The 15,157-nt window shown below is 42.8% G+C and overlaps 1 protein-coding gene across 1 annotated transcript in view; it reads right to left on the bottom strand.

The window, feature by feature from the left end:
- The window catches only part of LOC147901754 (TCP-1/cpn60 chaperonin family protein), a 67,156-nt gene extending 54,203 nt beyond the window's left edge, over positions 1-12,953 (bottom strand). Inside the window, exons 1-5 of the mRNA XM_087374809.1 lie at positions 12,753-12,953; positions 11,987-12,048; positions 11,235-11,307; positions 8,810-8,877; positions 8,605-8,674 (exon numbers count right to left, since the gene is read on the bottom strand). Coding sequence (XP_087230935.1) covers positions 8,605-8,674; positions 8,810-8,877; positions 11,235-11,307; positions 11,987-12,048; positions 12,753-12,777 — 298 coding nt within the window. The 5' untranslated portion in view covers positions 12,778-12,953. The remainder of the gene's footprint in view (positions 1-8,604; positions 8,675-8,809; positions 8,878-11,234; positions 11,308-11,986; positions 12,049-12,752) is intronic.
- Between the last annotated feature and the right edge of the window lie 2,204 nt (positions 12,954-15,157).

The following is a 15,157-nucleotide window of genomic DNA, read 5'->3' as shown; positions in this document are numbered from 1 at the left end:
ATCGAAAAGCCAACACTTCGTCGGTGGATCCTGGAAGTGTCTCGAAACACTGCCTCTTCAATCGGGTTTGAGCACCCCGTCCCCGTGTGAGTCGTGTATGGGCTGCATGTGTCATAGTGGAAAGGCCTCCTGTGAAGACTGCTCCCAAATATGTGTATGACTGCACTATCTCCACTGGCTCAGTTCGATAAGTGAAATTGAGATGGCGGATTACTGCGTATGAGGTGTTGAGGACCATAACCTTGGTCTTCCCAAGGTTGGCTGTCAGGTCTCTCTCTCTACCGAACACCTCTAGGGCCTCCAAGTGTCTCTGCAACCCCTCCACTAAGGATGAGATGAGGACTATGTCCTCAGCGTATAGCAATATCTGTATCATGAGATCGGCTAGTGGTGATCCTTCGCCCCATAGGCGGTCTATGAAAGAGGTGATCTCATCAATGTATAGCTCGAAGAGAGTCGATGAGAGGGGACATCCCTGCTTCACTCCAATCATACTCTCGACCCAATCCGATAGGCCTCCTAGGACACGAACTCGACCTCTGACTGACTCATATAGACTCATCACCCCCCATATCAGTGTCTCTAGAATCTGCAGCTCCTATAACCTCATGATCATGCGGGATCGTGGGATAGTGTCAAAAGCCTTCCGAAAGTCTACAAAGCATGTGTAGACTTTCTGGTGTGTAGACCTTGCCTCCTCAATGATAGCCCTCAAAGTGAAGATGTGATCTTGGGTAGAGTGCTGTCTCTGGAATCCTTCCAATCCTAGTGCCCGCTGCCCCCGAGCCTCTGTATGACTGCTGAGTTCCCTCTCTAGAACTGATCCATAGATCTTAGCCAAAGTGTGGCCAATCATAAGGGCCCGATAGTTCCCCGTCTCCATAGGGCCCCCAGCTTTGTGTACCGGTACAATAGTGGTGGTACTCCAAGAAGGTGAAAATCCGTGACAAAACAACCCGGTTGAACATCTGTGCTAGGATCAGAGCTAGGACCACATGTCCATGTTCAAAGTGCTCAGTCGAGAGACCCTCGTGGTCTTGCGCTTTCCGATTGTGTAGATGGCGAAGTGCAGCCCGTACATTCTGTGTGGTGAACAGATGACAAGTGGTGGGCCTAGGTGTTGGGGTTTGTCAATGTCTTGCCTCTCCATAGGCACACTTGCGGTCCTATGTGTGTGCTACAGGGGCAGTCAAGTGGAGCTAGATGCTTCTAGAGGATAGGGGAGAGATTCTAGGAGCTTGGTGGCCTTTGGTATGAGGTCATCTATGATGTCAGCGTGGATGTAGAGGTAGCCTACATATGATGAGACAGTTCTTCATTTGTGTCCATCTTCTTGTCTCCATTTTGCTCAGCTTGCTCTTTTCCAACATGGTATCAGAGCAGTACCAGCCTCCTTGAGCCTGATCCCGCCACCTCATCATCTTCTTCTCCACCTCCACCCTCTTCACCATTCTTCCCCCTTTCAGCCCAGCTCTTGGAGCTTCGAATTCTACACCTACAGTCCACTATTGCCCGAGCCCTTGGAGCTGGAGAACCCCCAGACATAGGCGACCATACCCCCCAGAGGATTTCTCGACATTGTCCCTATGCAGCCCGAATAGCGCAGTTTTTCGCCATCTCTCTGTTGCAGAATACTCCCTACTTGTTGCACCATTGCTCGAGCCCTCTTAGGAGAAGATGGGCGACCTCAAGACGATCATTTTGAGTCACTTTGCAGCCCATTTGGTTCAGTAACGAGGGAGAAAACGTCAAAATACAGACTCAGCCTGCAGCAGCTCCCCCGGGCAAAACAGCGCACCATTCTGCCCAGCCTCTGTGCTGGATCTTCTCCTTAGTGAGAGCTTTCTTTTGCTCCAGAAAGCCCCTTGAGTGCTTCACTCTGTTGCTCCAATTTCGGCCTCTAGCCTCGAACTGCTCGATTTGGGGATAAATGTGATCTCTCTTTCCGCTTGCAACTATTTCCAGAGGTTTCATGATAGAAAGTTCTGGAATTATATCAGTTATCTTTTTTCTTTAGGATGTTTGATCATTGGATGTGATCAAGAGCACATTTGAGTTGCATCTTTGGAGCACCTTCCTGCAGTTTGACAGTTTTACAAACATATACATAAAAAAATTGTGGTCAAAGGTCAGCATTTCTTCAAAGATTTGACTGTCAAAGCTGCATTTATTATTGCTTGACTGTATCAGATCAGTTTGACAAAGATCTACCCTCTCATGGCACCTTCATTTGACTCCAAGTAAAAGAAAAACATGAAGGTCAGATACCTAAGATATGCTTCTCTACACAACTATGGAGATGACAAGATAATTGTTCTCTCGAAGGATATGATTTTCAGATCCACTTGTTTTACTTCTTTTATCATGGTACCATCTTAGAAGGCACTAGACACTGCCCATGTGGTAAGACCTTGCCTTGACATGGATATTTTGCTTTGCTACAAGAAGAGGCTTCTTGTCAAGCCCACATCATCCAGGAGATGATGAGTATGTTTTTTGAGCTCCACTTGTATCTCCCCTAGTTGTCAACGTACTCTGCCTGGATAGTCCTCCAAAATGATTGTAATAAACTATGTGTTCTTTGTCCTCAACTCTGGTCACCTATGATGTAGACCATGTGAGTATGTGTTGTCCCCTTGGTACCTCCTGCAGACTTGTGTTTGTACATGCAGGGGAGATAACCATTAGGGGGGGTTTTGTTTTTTGCCCTCATGGTACCTCTTGCACACATTTTGTTTGTACATGCAAGGGAGATAACCATTGGGGGGGGTTGTGTTCCCCACTCCGTATACCTTACACCCATGGGAACCCTTGCTAGCTTGAGATCCTAGCCATTGATAGATCCATGACCACCATGAGATGGCATGTGACACCTTGTGCTAGCTATATCCTTGGCATAGCTTGAGGCAGTCCCTTGAGGGGGGGTTTGTTGGGGTTTGTCAATGTCATGCCTCTCCATAGGCACACTTGCGGTCCTATGTGTGTGCTAGAGGGGCAGTTAGGTGTGTTAGGTGGAGCTAGATGCTTCTAGAGGATAGGGGAGAGATTCTAGGAGCTTGGTGGCCTTTGGTATGAGGTCATCTATGATGTCAGTGTGGATGTAGAGGTAGCCTACATATGGCCCTCATTTCTCTTCATTCTATGAGACAGTTCTTCATTTGTGTCCATCTTCTTGTCTCCATTTTAGGCGTGGACATATCCGACGGTGTCTACATCTGGGCATCATAGAGGGAGCATGCATACGTGTGCCACACATCTGGGTCATAAATGGGGATAGGTGGCTTTCCCTCTGATAGAAATCCCCATCCAGTGGTCGGGTCTCCTCCTCGGAACGATCTGACAATCTCATCCATCCTATGTGTGGGGAAAGCCCGTCTCTTACGACGTGTCAGTCGTTGATAGATCCTCTGTGCTTCAAGTGGCGTCAGATGACTCAAAGTCTGCTGTTGTGTGAAGTGGGCTCTCGCCTCTCTGCACTCGTTGTCGAACCAAGGGTTCTGAGGCATCTTCCCATCTCTGGCCCGCCTAGATCTCATGGGAAAAGATCTGATAGCAGATAGAGAGAGAGAAGGGGCCCGGGGGGGGGGGGGGGGGGGGAAAGAAGAGAGAATTAGGATGCCAATAGATCACAATCCAAAAGTGGAGAACCTAACCTATCTCTTTCAATGCCTACAGGAAGCTTACAAATCTATGAAACATATTGCAACAGACATAGTCACACGAAACACATGTAGTGTGAATGGCTTTGGCATTTTGAACCATGTAAAATTCTCCCAAAGTTCTAAAGCATGAATAGATCACAATCCAAAAGTGGAGAACCTAACCTATCCCTTTCAATGCCTACAGCAAGCTTACAATTCACAAATCTATGAAACATACTACAGCAGACATAGTCACACGAAACACACATAGCATGAATAGCTTTGGCATTTTGAACCATGTAAAATTCTCCCAAAGTTCTGAAGCATGAAGTTGTCCTTTGGGCATCGAAAAAATATCCTAGGTACTCTCCTATACCTCGTAGAATCTGGAATTGCAAAAGACATGTCAAAAACTGGCTTTGGAGTAAAAAGATGAAATTTGGAGTCAAGAGATGAGATGAGAGTCAAAGCTGGGGTCGAGCTTATAGGTCACCAGACACCCGATGACATGATTCATGAAATAATAAATATGCAAAACGCAATTTAAAATTTTAACATTGAAAGCATTATCCACCCTATGACCTTGATTGTTCATGGGTTGAAAGCATAAAACATTCATCATTTCATTAAATTTAGGAATCTTCATAAAACATAGAAGTAATAAAAAATGCTTTCTCCATATGATAATAAATAGTCATCAACTTTCAAGTTCTCATGCTTAGAATACCAAGTTTGAATTGAATGAATAGATTATAGTCACTAGGTAATCCTAACAAGACATGAGAGTCCAATGTCCACTGTTAACAAAAGAATAGTCAATCTGGAACATATATAGCGATAATGGAGAAGAGGACACCGGCTGAACCTTTGCTCTCTCAAAGAATCTTCTCAACGTAGAGGCTCTTGTAATACATCAAAACAACATCAAAGACATCTGCAGATCTAGTGATGTGCACTGAAGTAATTGCTCCTTCCATATTTCTTCCCACATGTCAAAAGATTCAAGAGCACATTTCTACAGGTTGGCCTGTGATATGCCAAACTCCCCAATCGAGTTCCTCAAGACTATGATAAGAGGAACATAAGCTATGCTGGTGGGGGCCTTCCCATACCACCTAGCATGTCACTTTGTCCCTAATGGCCCCACTGACTCTTTTTCCAACTCCACGCACTTCACGTACCGATGACAGCTGGTAACCAAGAGCCGGAACATAAAGAACCTGGAAGGTATGCTTCCCCCCTTTGCCACCGGGCATGATCTTCAACCTGCCCTCACCTTTAACCGGTACAGTAAACTTATCAATAATGCAAATCTCACCTAACCACCATCGAAGGTCCTTGAACTACTAGCGAATGTGCCATGTGCCTAGAAGCACCGCTATCCACAATCCACTCTTGACTGGTGTGACCTGCCCCCTATCGACTTGAAGAAGATACGAATGCTAGGATTGTTGCAGTTGCTCCTAACGAACCGGTATCCTTATCTTGGCTTCACAGAAGACACATCCTTCAATAGTGACCCTTCTTGCCCCAGTAATTACATGACTGCTCCACTCTAAAAACCTCACCATCCGCATCGGCTTTCTTTTCAAAAGATTTTCCTTTTTTCCCTTGTCGTTGTTGCTCCACCCTTTTGCCTATAGGACCAGCATAGACTGCATTATCGAGCCACTAGACCACTTGGTCTAGGATGGGAGTAATGATGACAACAAGATTCCCATCCTAAACCCATGCTAGCCCCATCTATGTTCTAAGGCCCTTACTATATCCCAACTCAGGTAAAATCCCCCCCCCCAAACGAACACCCCCCCTTGCCCCTCCCCCCATGGGTGAGCGGGCTTTGGGACACCCTACAATGCTTGAGATGCAACCATTCTCACCCCGCTTGACACGTCGTAAGAGACATAGCATTCCTCTCGCATAGGATGGATGAGGTGATCAAGTCTTTTTGTGCGGATCCCACTATTGCATGGGAACTTCTATCTAAGGGGAAGCCACCCATACCCATCATAGATCGGGGTGTCTGCCACACATACGCGACCTCGCTCTACGACATCCAAATCCATGCAACACCTGATGTGTCTTCTTTGCCCAAGCCCATCACATCCATCTTGTTCACTACATTGAATGTGCGAGCTGCCTTGCGCCAACTCCTCAACCGAAGAGCCTAGGACCATGAGGGTATGTAGGCTAAGCATTTTGCACATGAATGGGGAGGTCTTGGCTCCGATCTTAGCGCAAATCTTCAAACATTCTATATGCCAAGTGAAACCTTACCCAATCCACAAGCTCATCTCCCGAAACTAAACACAACTGCTAGAGTCAATTCACACCTTGGAAACAAGCCTCAAATGGGTTGGAAACTTCAATCGCAGCAACAAGGATGAATTGCAGCACTTCAAAGCAAACCGCAAATCAGGGTAGACCCCGCCTAGAGGCTGGAAACTTTAGACACCGCGTTAGAAACTGAACGATGAAGGTGGTCATTAAATCACAGTGGGGAGAGAATATGGAAGAGGGAGGGAGAAAACAAGAACAAGCACTAGAAATCTCTTTGTACAAGGTGGCTCACAAAGGAGCAGAGCCTAGATACAAACTAGGAGCCTAGAGGCCCTTATTGTATAGACTAGGCTAGCCAACTAGAAAGCATGCACTTTCTAACAGCTGGGCCTACTTTTATTGCCTAGAATAGGTGCTTTTCCCTAAAAAATCAGGTGCTTTTCTCCATAGAGCGGGCGCCTTAAATGCTTCTAACTCAAGTAGGCCCTCATTAATTGGGGGGCCACTTGTCTTGCGCTTTTTCCCTTAAAAAGGTGCGGGAATTTAGCACCCTCCAAAGTCCTACACCAATATCCAACACTTTAACCCATTAGAGGTTAGCCAAATGCATGCATTCTAGTTCTTGGACTGATCCTAGTCCCTTGTTGGCATCCCAACAATGCTATTTAGCCAATGCAATGCAAAGGAAAATAGAACTTTTTCTAGTTAACCGAAGAGAACTCTCTTTAACGAAGTCAATCTTAAAGATTTCTCTTCATTTCTTGGAAGAAGTTACAAACCTGTGAACACCAAGGTTTCACCCACGCCTAGAGTACCACCGCCATTGTGCCGATACACAGAGCAAGGGATCCCATTGACAAGGGGAGCTACTGCACCCTCATGGTACGCCACACACCGGCCAAGAGTTTATGCGCCAGTACTAGGTTCTCAAGGCAACATTCCACTCTTGACCACATCTTGACTCTATGGGCACTCATCGAGGAGATCAACACTTGCTTTGTAGACTTTCAAAAGGTCTTTGACACAGTCCATTGAACCCACATGATTAGGAGACTCCAAGAGATACAATCCCAAGAGATATAATCTAAGGGATGAATATGAATCAGTCAAAGGGAGAGTATGCGGCTTGGAGGCCTATCAAATTAGATTGAGAGCACGATTGGAGTGAAGCAAGGATGCCCCCACTCACCAACACTCTTTGGGCTCTACATTAATGAGATCATGACTTTCATCGATCGCCTAAGATATGAGAAATCCTTGCTAGCTGATTTGATGATATATGGTAAACATAATGCTTACTGAGCTTTGAAATGCCCACCAAACCTGGTCCAAGGCCTCAACCATGTTCTTTCTTGTCTCTCAATTTTTTGCAATCCTTATAAAAAAATAGCCCTTTTGTAAAGGAGCAACACCCCTCTAAGGAAGACCAATTGAACCTCATACAATGTCAGGATGCTCCTATTTGTCTCTCTTTCACTCACGCTTGATTTGATTCAATTAAATCATCTACTTAGTAGTCTATCAAAAGCAATGGCAGTTCTAACCTATACCCAATAATCAGCAATGAAATGATCAAGGTACAAAGAAAATATAAGCCATATCTTGAGTCTAGACCTTTCCCACATTTGCAAAGCTAAACTTCCTATGTAAAAATGCTCTCATCCATTGTCAAAGTGAAAGAATATGGTTTAGTCATATGCTTAGGCAGCAATGGTCTACTAGTGTACTAAGAACTCACATACCAACTAACGCAAACGGTGAAATCAACATTGTAACATGGATGTATCTCAAGGAAAGAGGGAGTCCCATGAACAGTTGGAAGTGATTAGAACAAGATCTTGTAAGCAATGTCAAACAAGAACCTGAAGGGGGGGAAATGCCTCCATAGAAACTCCTCCAAGGTGTTTTTTATCCAAACTAGAGCTGAGAACCATCCTATGCTTGTAACAAAGAACACTGAGGACAAAAGGTGTCCCAATACACTCATTCAGCTGCGATAGAGCTGTATGTGCATGGCACGTGAAGGTCTCTTTGTTGAAATTATGTGATGTCAATGCAGCTGCTCTTAGGATAAACCATGAACCAGCCTGCAGACATGGGGATCAGCTAGCCTTCACTCAACAAGGTGGTAAGAAACCCCTTTTACTATATTTCCACAATATCAACTTAAGCTCCTTATTAAGATAGTCCTTGCCTGACTTAGAATTTCCCAGCTAAAGAAACATTAGCGACTAGTCCATCCAATATTTTTCCATTTGCCAGATTAGTGTCACATATAAAACATTTATCTGCAAACATAGAATGCATTCAGTGTACTTCGCTCTCAGTGGAGCCTGCAAGACAGGTATACATATGTTGGATGAGCTTTTGATGTAGCATAGATAAGACTCACAAATCAGAGGAAAGCACACAGCACCATTAACAACATCTCTTATAACTTCCTTTGACTTCCAACACAAACTTGACTAAAGAAGGGAAAAAGTCTCGCCGCAAAAGAGGGGCGGAACATTGCAAAAATGTCTCAGGGTGTAAGAGATGTGTTAGTTATTGTCAATTTCTCAGACCTATATACCAACCTAAACCAATATAAGACAAAATTGGATGACAAAAGTGGAATACCTACATAGCATAGCAGATCAAAACTAGACAAGACCAACAACAACAAAAGGATCAGTGTCCTCACCTAATACAATCACTGATGTTGTTCCATCTCCAACTTCCTCATCCTGAGTGCGGCTGAGCTCAATCATCGACTACATTACAGAGAGTTCAACATATTTACATACAGAGAATCTATCATCCATTATGCCCTTCTAAAGTGTGAAATGCAGACCTAACATCTATGCATCTATATCTGCGGCTGCTTGACCAAACAAGCCAACCATTACCTTTGCAGCTGGATGTGCTAGGTCTAGCTCTCTCAAAATAGCATTGCCATCATTAGTTACCACAATACCTGCAATAAACAACTCACAAAGGGTAATTTATCAATAACATTAAGATGCAGGTTAGAAACATTTGTTTAGAAATCATTATTATAAATTAATAAACAAATGCAAGAAATGCCATGCATAACTATTCTGCAAAACAGAGCATCCTGAAAAAAGGAACAGACATAAGAATGTACCAATGGCGTGATAACATTCACAAAGATGAATGCAACTTGACTGCAGCAAAGCTGACTCATACCGACAATGACGGGACAATATAAATTTAAGAGTATCATCCTGAGAGCTATAGGAACCATGCCAGGCTACAATGAATTAGTACAGCCTTTAAGGGAAAAAACATGGCTATCCTGAGTTCTGATCTACACCCAAATTTCCTGGGACAAGCAGAAGGCAAGAAAAAGGTGTGGAGGGTTTCCTTACCAGTAGAGCACGTTCTACAATCACCATCTAATACTTCTCTGCTTTCAGGCATAGGTGACTGTAGAAACAACCTTGTGCAAGATCACCCAGACTAATCAAGTCAAACTTCTCGCAAAAGTTTCGATCCCAAGCACCTGCAAAGCGTTTGATCCACACAACCTGACTGTCTATCCTAAGACATTTCTTATTCAGCTCCTTATAGGCTATACCAGCGACTTCTACCTAATTAAAACTTCTAAGACTTTCAAAACTGCCTAGATAATTGATGACCCTCTTGAATTTGTGCACATAAAAATCTTTAATCCATAGAGCAGCTCCTGGTAGTTTGTGAAAACTTGTATGGGCTTGTCTTACTTTTTCCACAGCTCCCTAGGCTCTTGATGGCCCTCTAGGTACACATAACAATCTTTGATCCATAAAGCAGCTCCTCCCCTTTGCAAAAAACACCTTTACTGCTATCTAATTTATTTGACTGTCTGTCAAGTTTGCAACGCAACCTTGACTTTCTGGACGACTGTGAGATATGGTACTAAGCCTGAAGATCCTATGCAAGGCCCTACACATCCACAATTTAAAAGAGGGCTTTTCACTGTCCTTGGTACTTCTTCTATTCTTTTTTTTTGCAGATGGAAACTCTAAACAAGGCTAGCTAAGGTCCCCTCTTGATCATTTATGAAGCTGTTCTATATCAGCTTCCTTCTATTCAATCATCTTCTGTTGGGTTAAATGTATGGCCTTTTGTTTATTGACAAAATTTAAATCTTTTGTCTTCTCAAAATAAAGTTAAAGTAGCTCATCAATTGCTGTTCCAACGTAGCCCAAGGTTGGGAGTCTTCCTCCTCTCCTAATTCTGAGTTAGTATTCGTGGGTTTGGAAACCTCAGAGTATTCCAGCTGAATATTATTTTCCTTGATTGGAAATTCTTTAGCGTTTATTCCCTAACCCATCTGATGCATGCAATAGCTTTTGGAAAGTAGATTCACAAGTCAACGTACTTTTTTTGTAAGAATGAACCAAAAGAGGGCCATGTGGTATCCAAATGGCATGAAACTTGCTGGATACATAGAAAAATATGAGCCCTCCTGCATACAAGAATTGGTTGAAGATCAAAAGCATATTGAACCCTCTTTCATAATCTTTTCCATTTTCGGCATGCTTCCCTCACTGTCGACCCATGCTTTCATCTTGCTCTCTCTCGTATTCTCCTCCCCATTGCTTTCGTCGACAGAAATCTTCTATGCTTGAGCTTCATTAACTTCCATGGTCATGCTAATTATAGATCATTTTCTAGACCATGCTAAATTTCAACCAACAGCCCTTTAGCCTTGGGCAAGGTCAATTTCAGCTTTAGGGTGACCCCACAGTTAATAGCTTTTGTGTCCCAATGGGCTACAATGGTTCTCAAGCCAACAGTAGATCTAGGAATTCAACCCAAATGGCTGATTTAGTTGAGATTGGATATTCAGAGAGAACTAGGATGACTAATTTTCAACCGAGAGCAATGGATTCCAGATTGTCAAGAGCGAACGCTTGACCGCTTCTATGTCAGCCTCCACCTTCTATGACACTCACACAATGTAGACATTTCATGGGAATCTGATGTTTGATACGACCAACACCCTCTTGACAAAAACCATACCTACAGAAATTCATTGAAGGTCTGACAAGGGACAAAAAGCAAATGCCTCATAAAAATGTTATTTGGTGAAAGGGTAAAACAACCTAAATGATTCCAAAAGAAAATGCAAGTAAAAGAAAGCTTTAATAGAAGAAGCTAGATGACATGATAGCAATTTTGAAGAAGCTACACAAAAAGGAGTGTATCAAACAAGAGGTCTTGGAGGATACTATAAAGCAAGACTACTTCAAAGGTCTTCATAAAATGAGAAAGCGCAAGGTATGCTAATGGGGAAGGGAGCCGCCCAGCTTGAAGCCAACATACCTCCTCCAGCATCAAGCAACATCTTAAGCATAGCTCTTGGCCCCAAGGTAGTCCGGATGATGTCAGCAACCGCCTGCAACTCAGTAACACAATTTGGTTTTCAAAATTAGAACCTATGTGCCTTTTAGCTGTTTGCAAATAAACTGATTTTTAAAAAGAAAACCCCACACATTGCAGGAGGTAATAAAAGAAAGAGACGTAAATTGTCTTTAAAAGAGAGAAATATTTGCCAAAAATGAAAAGCAAATGCTTATAAGAGATAAGGATGAAGGACCATGAAATATCTGAGCCTAAGAAAGAAGTACTAACAAACAGAAAAGGAATGACACAAGTGTCAAAGCCACACGATAACAGCTGCTAGTTCAATATCGATAGGGAAAGAGGATGTCAGAAGCACAAGACAATCAAATAATCTGCCTTTGATAATGGTTACTCCAGACCCCTCTGTTACTCTACCAACTCACATTCGTATTAAGTGCCTTTTTCAAAAAGCAAAGAAATGCACGTAAACATTAAACTTCAGCTGTGCATGATTTCTTCAGAGAGCTGTAGTGATAAAACCTAACAACAAGATGTCCCACTCCTCAGGTGTAAATTGACACAGCAGACACAAACTATGATACGCATGTGTATTACTAGCAAATAGTAAAGTGACCGCATTGAGTGTGTTGCTAATCTAACCAAATTACACCTGAGTAAATAACGACCAGCTATGATTTTCATTTGCATCCTTCCAAGAAATGGAAAACTACCCTCGAGGCCTGTATATTTGCATGATGTACATTTTTCCCCGACTCCCTTTTGACCGCATCATCTACAAAGCAAAAAAAACAAGTCGTAAGATGCTTTTTTTTTTAAACATGCAGCTTTAAACAATAGCTGTTAGCACGCATGACACTTCCTAAATACGATCCAAAATGAAAACCCATCCTGCATCTTAAGAAACCAAGCCATAACAATACCTACACATAACAAAAAATTTCCAACCACAAGGTGTTCTTAGTTCTTTTCCCTTACAAAAAAAGATGCTTTCCGTAAACACTGTATCAGAAGAAGCGTTGCAGAAGCAGCGAGATAAATATCTCCGTAAAGCTAACAGAACAGGGCGTCATTAACAGGAAATAGAAGGTCTAACCGATATTCTTAGAAAATAGGATTGACATTTGCCCGACATCTCTGCTCGCATGCAGTTGATGGCGTCAAATATCAAAGGTATAACACCAAATATCCCAGTAAGGTGCGTGTGAAATACGGAGTCGACAGATAGCTGAAGAGCTAATAAAGGTGTTCTGAATATTTTTAAAACGACACTCTGAAGACTGGATGAGATCAGAAGATGACGAGCATGATCCCAACGCAACGGGACGATCCCCAGTTGAAAGTAATGCACTGGCAAGGAGAGGTGTGTAAGGAAATGGAAAACTATTTCTAAGAGGCGTAAAAGCGTCCAAGGGAGGGAGGCAAAATGCGAGAAGGAAAGGGAACTGAGAAAGATGAGAAAAGAGAGGAAGGACTTACTCAAGACGAGAACTGGGGCGTGCATGGTTGGAAGGCGAGGCTATGGAAGTTGATGTTGAACAGAGTTGGAGGTGGATCTTGCAGTGAAAGCAAGCTTTTCTTTGGAAGAATTGTTTGCTTTTGTGCAGCTTCCCGCTCTCCAAAAAGAAGACACTCTAGACCAATTTCTTACCTCCTTGTAATAATTCTTTAGTTAGGTTGGATTCATACCATATCCAAGTAGAGTTTATATAGCATTGGAGGATTGTAGGATTTGTGGTTACAAGAATAGGTCTGACGCAACCGAGGGTCGTCTGCCCCACCGCAAATCTCGTTCACCTCCATCGTAATGTCAATCACCTCCACCGTAATGTCAATCACCTCCATCGTAATGTCAATCACCTCCACCGCACTTGTCCCAATTTATGTCACCGATGTGTGATTGCTATAACAACAACTTGAGGAGATGGAATGGGCAAGTGGGCGGCCTTCATGGGCCTAACATCCCTCCTAGTGAGCCAAGTAGGAGGACAACCCTTCACACCAGCTTTTGGAGGATGGCGTGAACCCTCTCTTAGGGCCTATTACCTTTAGTGATTAAGGACTGCTTGTGCTTTTTTTTTTAATGGTTTTTTTGTACACACCCACTCCAGACTCACCCACACTTGGTCCTACCAAGGGGCATCCCTGCCTTGCACCAATGGGCACAAAATCCACAACTGGCATTAACTCACACACACCACACATGCACCTGTCCATGAGCTAGGACACCAAGCCCAATCTCCAAGATTTGAACTCGTGACTTGAGGATTGGAAGCCCAATGCTCAAACAATTAGGTCATGCAAAGATACTCATAAGAGTAAGCCTAATTTTGACTTCTAGTATATAGTAGAGGTTGCTCATTTGAGAGGTCCCCATGTTCATAATAAGCCTATTTATGGAATTCAAAGTTGACAAGATGCACAAAGTCATCGTTGATAATCGTAAAGGATTTATAGATCCTCCCAGCTTCATGCTATAATGTGGCCATGTAGATTTTTAAAAATGTTGTACGGCTCTTCCTCAAATATAGAGGCCAACTAACAGCTAAAGCTTTTAATGGTGGCAATGTCTATATGTGTTATATTAGTACATCCTTATTGAATGGGCTTCTTATAAAGCCATTCCACAAGATTAGCATTAAAAGTTCTTTATGTTTTCTAAGTGTTGATGACAAACATATGACAATCCCATGAAGCCAAAAGTTAGAACTTAGCAAATCTTAATTAATGTCAACAGTCTTCAAATCTAGTTTAATAATCTACCTTTCTCTCAATGCCAAGAAATAGTGAATAAGTTTGAGATCAATCATTTTGACCTTCATCTCTAGTTGCATCTTCACCTCTTCGATTTGCTTCCAGTACTTGCCCTAATCATTTTTCCACCTTTATGTGGAGGTAAGGTTTTCATTTAAGGCACTTTGGGTTAAGTGATCTAGCCAAAATACTCATCAATCCATCGGTACCACACTAGCAGGGGTAGCGTTGCTTGATAAATTCATCTGCATCTCCGAAGAGAGTTAACCACCAAAGGCCATCCTATAGCACTTTACACGCCGTAACATCATCGACGACAAAGTGACTGCTTGCTATCCCAGAGTGGGCTTCTTCGAGCACGTCGATGTATTCATGCTCACACACGCATCTACGCATGATGCCATCCTTGCCCATGTAGTATAGCTAGCCTACAATTAATTGATATGATGATGTGTCCTTGATGAGTTTGCGGCCTCAGTCCTTCTTGAGGGCTTTGTCCAAAGGCAACCCGTTGGCCAAGTGGCCGATTTTGGCTGATCCCGGCAATTGATCATTAAGCATGTGAAGTTGGAGTAACTCTTGTTCTTGGGCATCTAGTTTATCGTTGGCATTTACAACGTGCTCCTTGGATGCTAAACCTTCTTGTTCTAGTCTCTGAACTTGGCATTTGAATTCCTTGATGCATTGTTGCAACTCATGGCTTTTGTTGGTTGTGTCGATGAGTTGATCATATTTTACCTGTGCAGGTTCTCTTTTAAGAGCATGATTTCTTTTTTAAGGTTTCATTATGTAGAAAGACTTCAGTACCTCTTCTTTTTTGCTCAAAGCTTCATAAAGTTGAAGATGTTTGTCTTGTAAACAAATTGCCACTTGTTGTGCATCCTTTCGACTTTCTACTAGAGCATTTTGTACAAGGACCTATTGTATCATTTGCTCATCCATGCATTCTTTGAGCCTTAGATTCTTTGTCTCTACACTCAACATATTGGTTTGAAGTGCTAGCAACATCTGTCTTTCCCATTCACATTGTTGCTCTTCTAAGGCCATATTAGCCAATAGTTCTAACCATTGTTGCATATGTTGACTGTGATGCTATATGATTTGGGAAATGGAGTTGCCTTGTTTATATT

This window comes from Dipteris shenzhenensis, chromosome 5, assembly GCF_047967505.1.
Source record: "Dipteris shenzhenensis isolate YYH24624 ecotype China chromosome 5, Dip_SZ_1.0, whole genome shotgun sequence".
In the NCBI taxonomy this organism is placed as follows: Eukaryota; Viridiplantae; Streptophyta; class Polypodiopsida; order Gleicheniales; family Dipteridaceae; genus Dipteris; species Dipteris shenzhenensis.
Note: the sequence above shows the minus strand (reverse complement) of the source record. Positions and strands in the feature narration are given on the sequence as shown.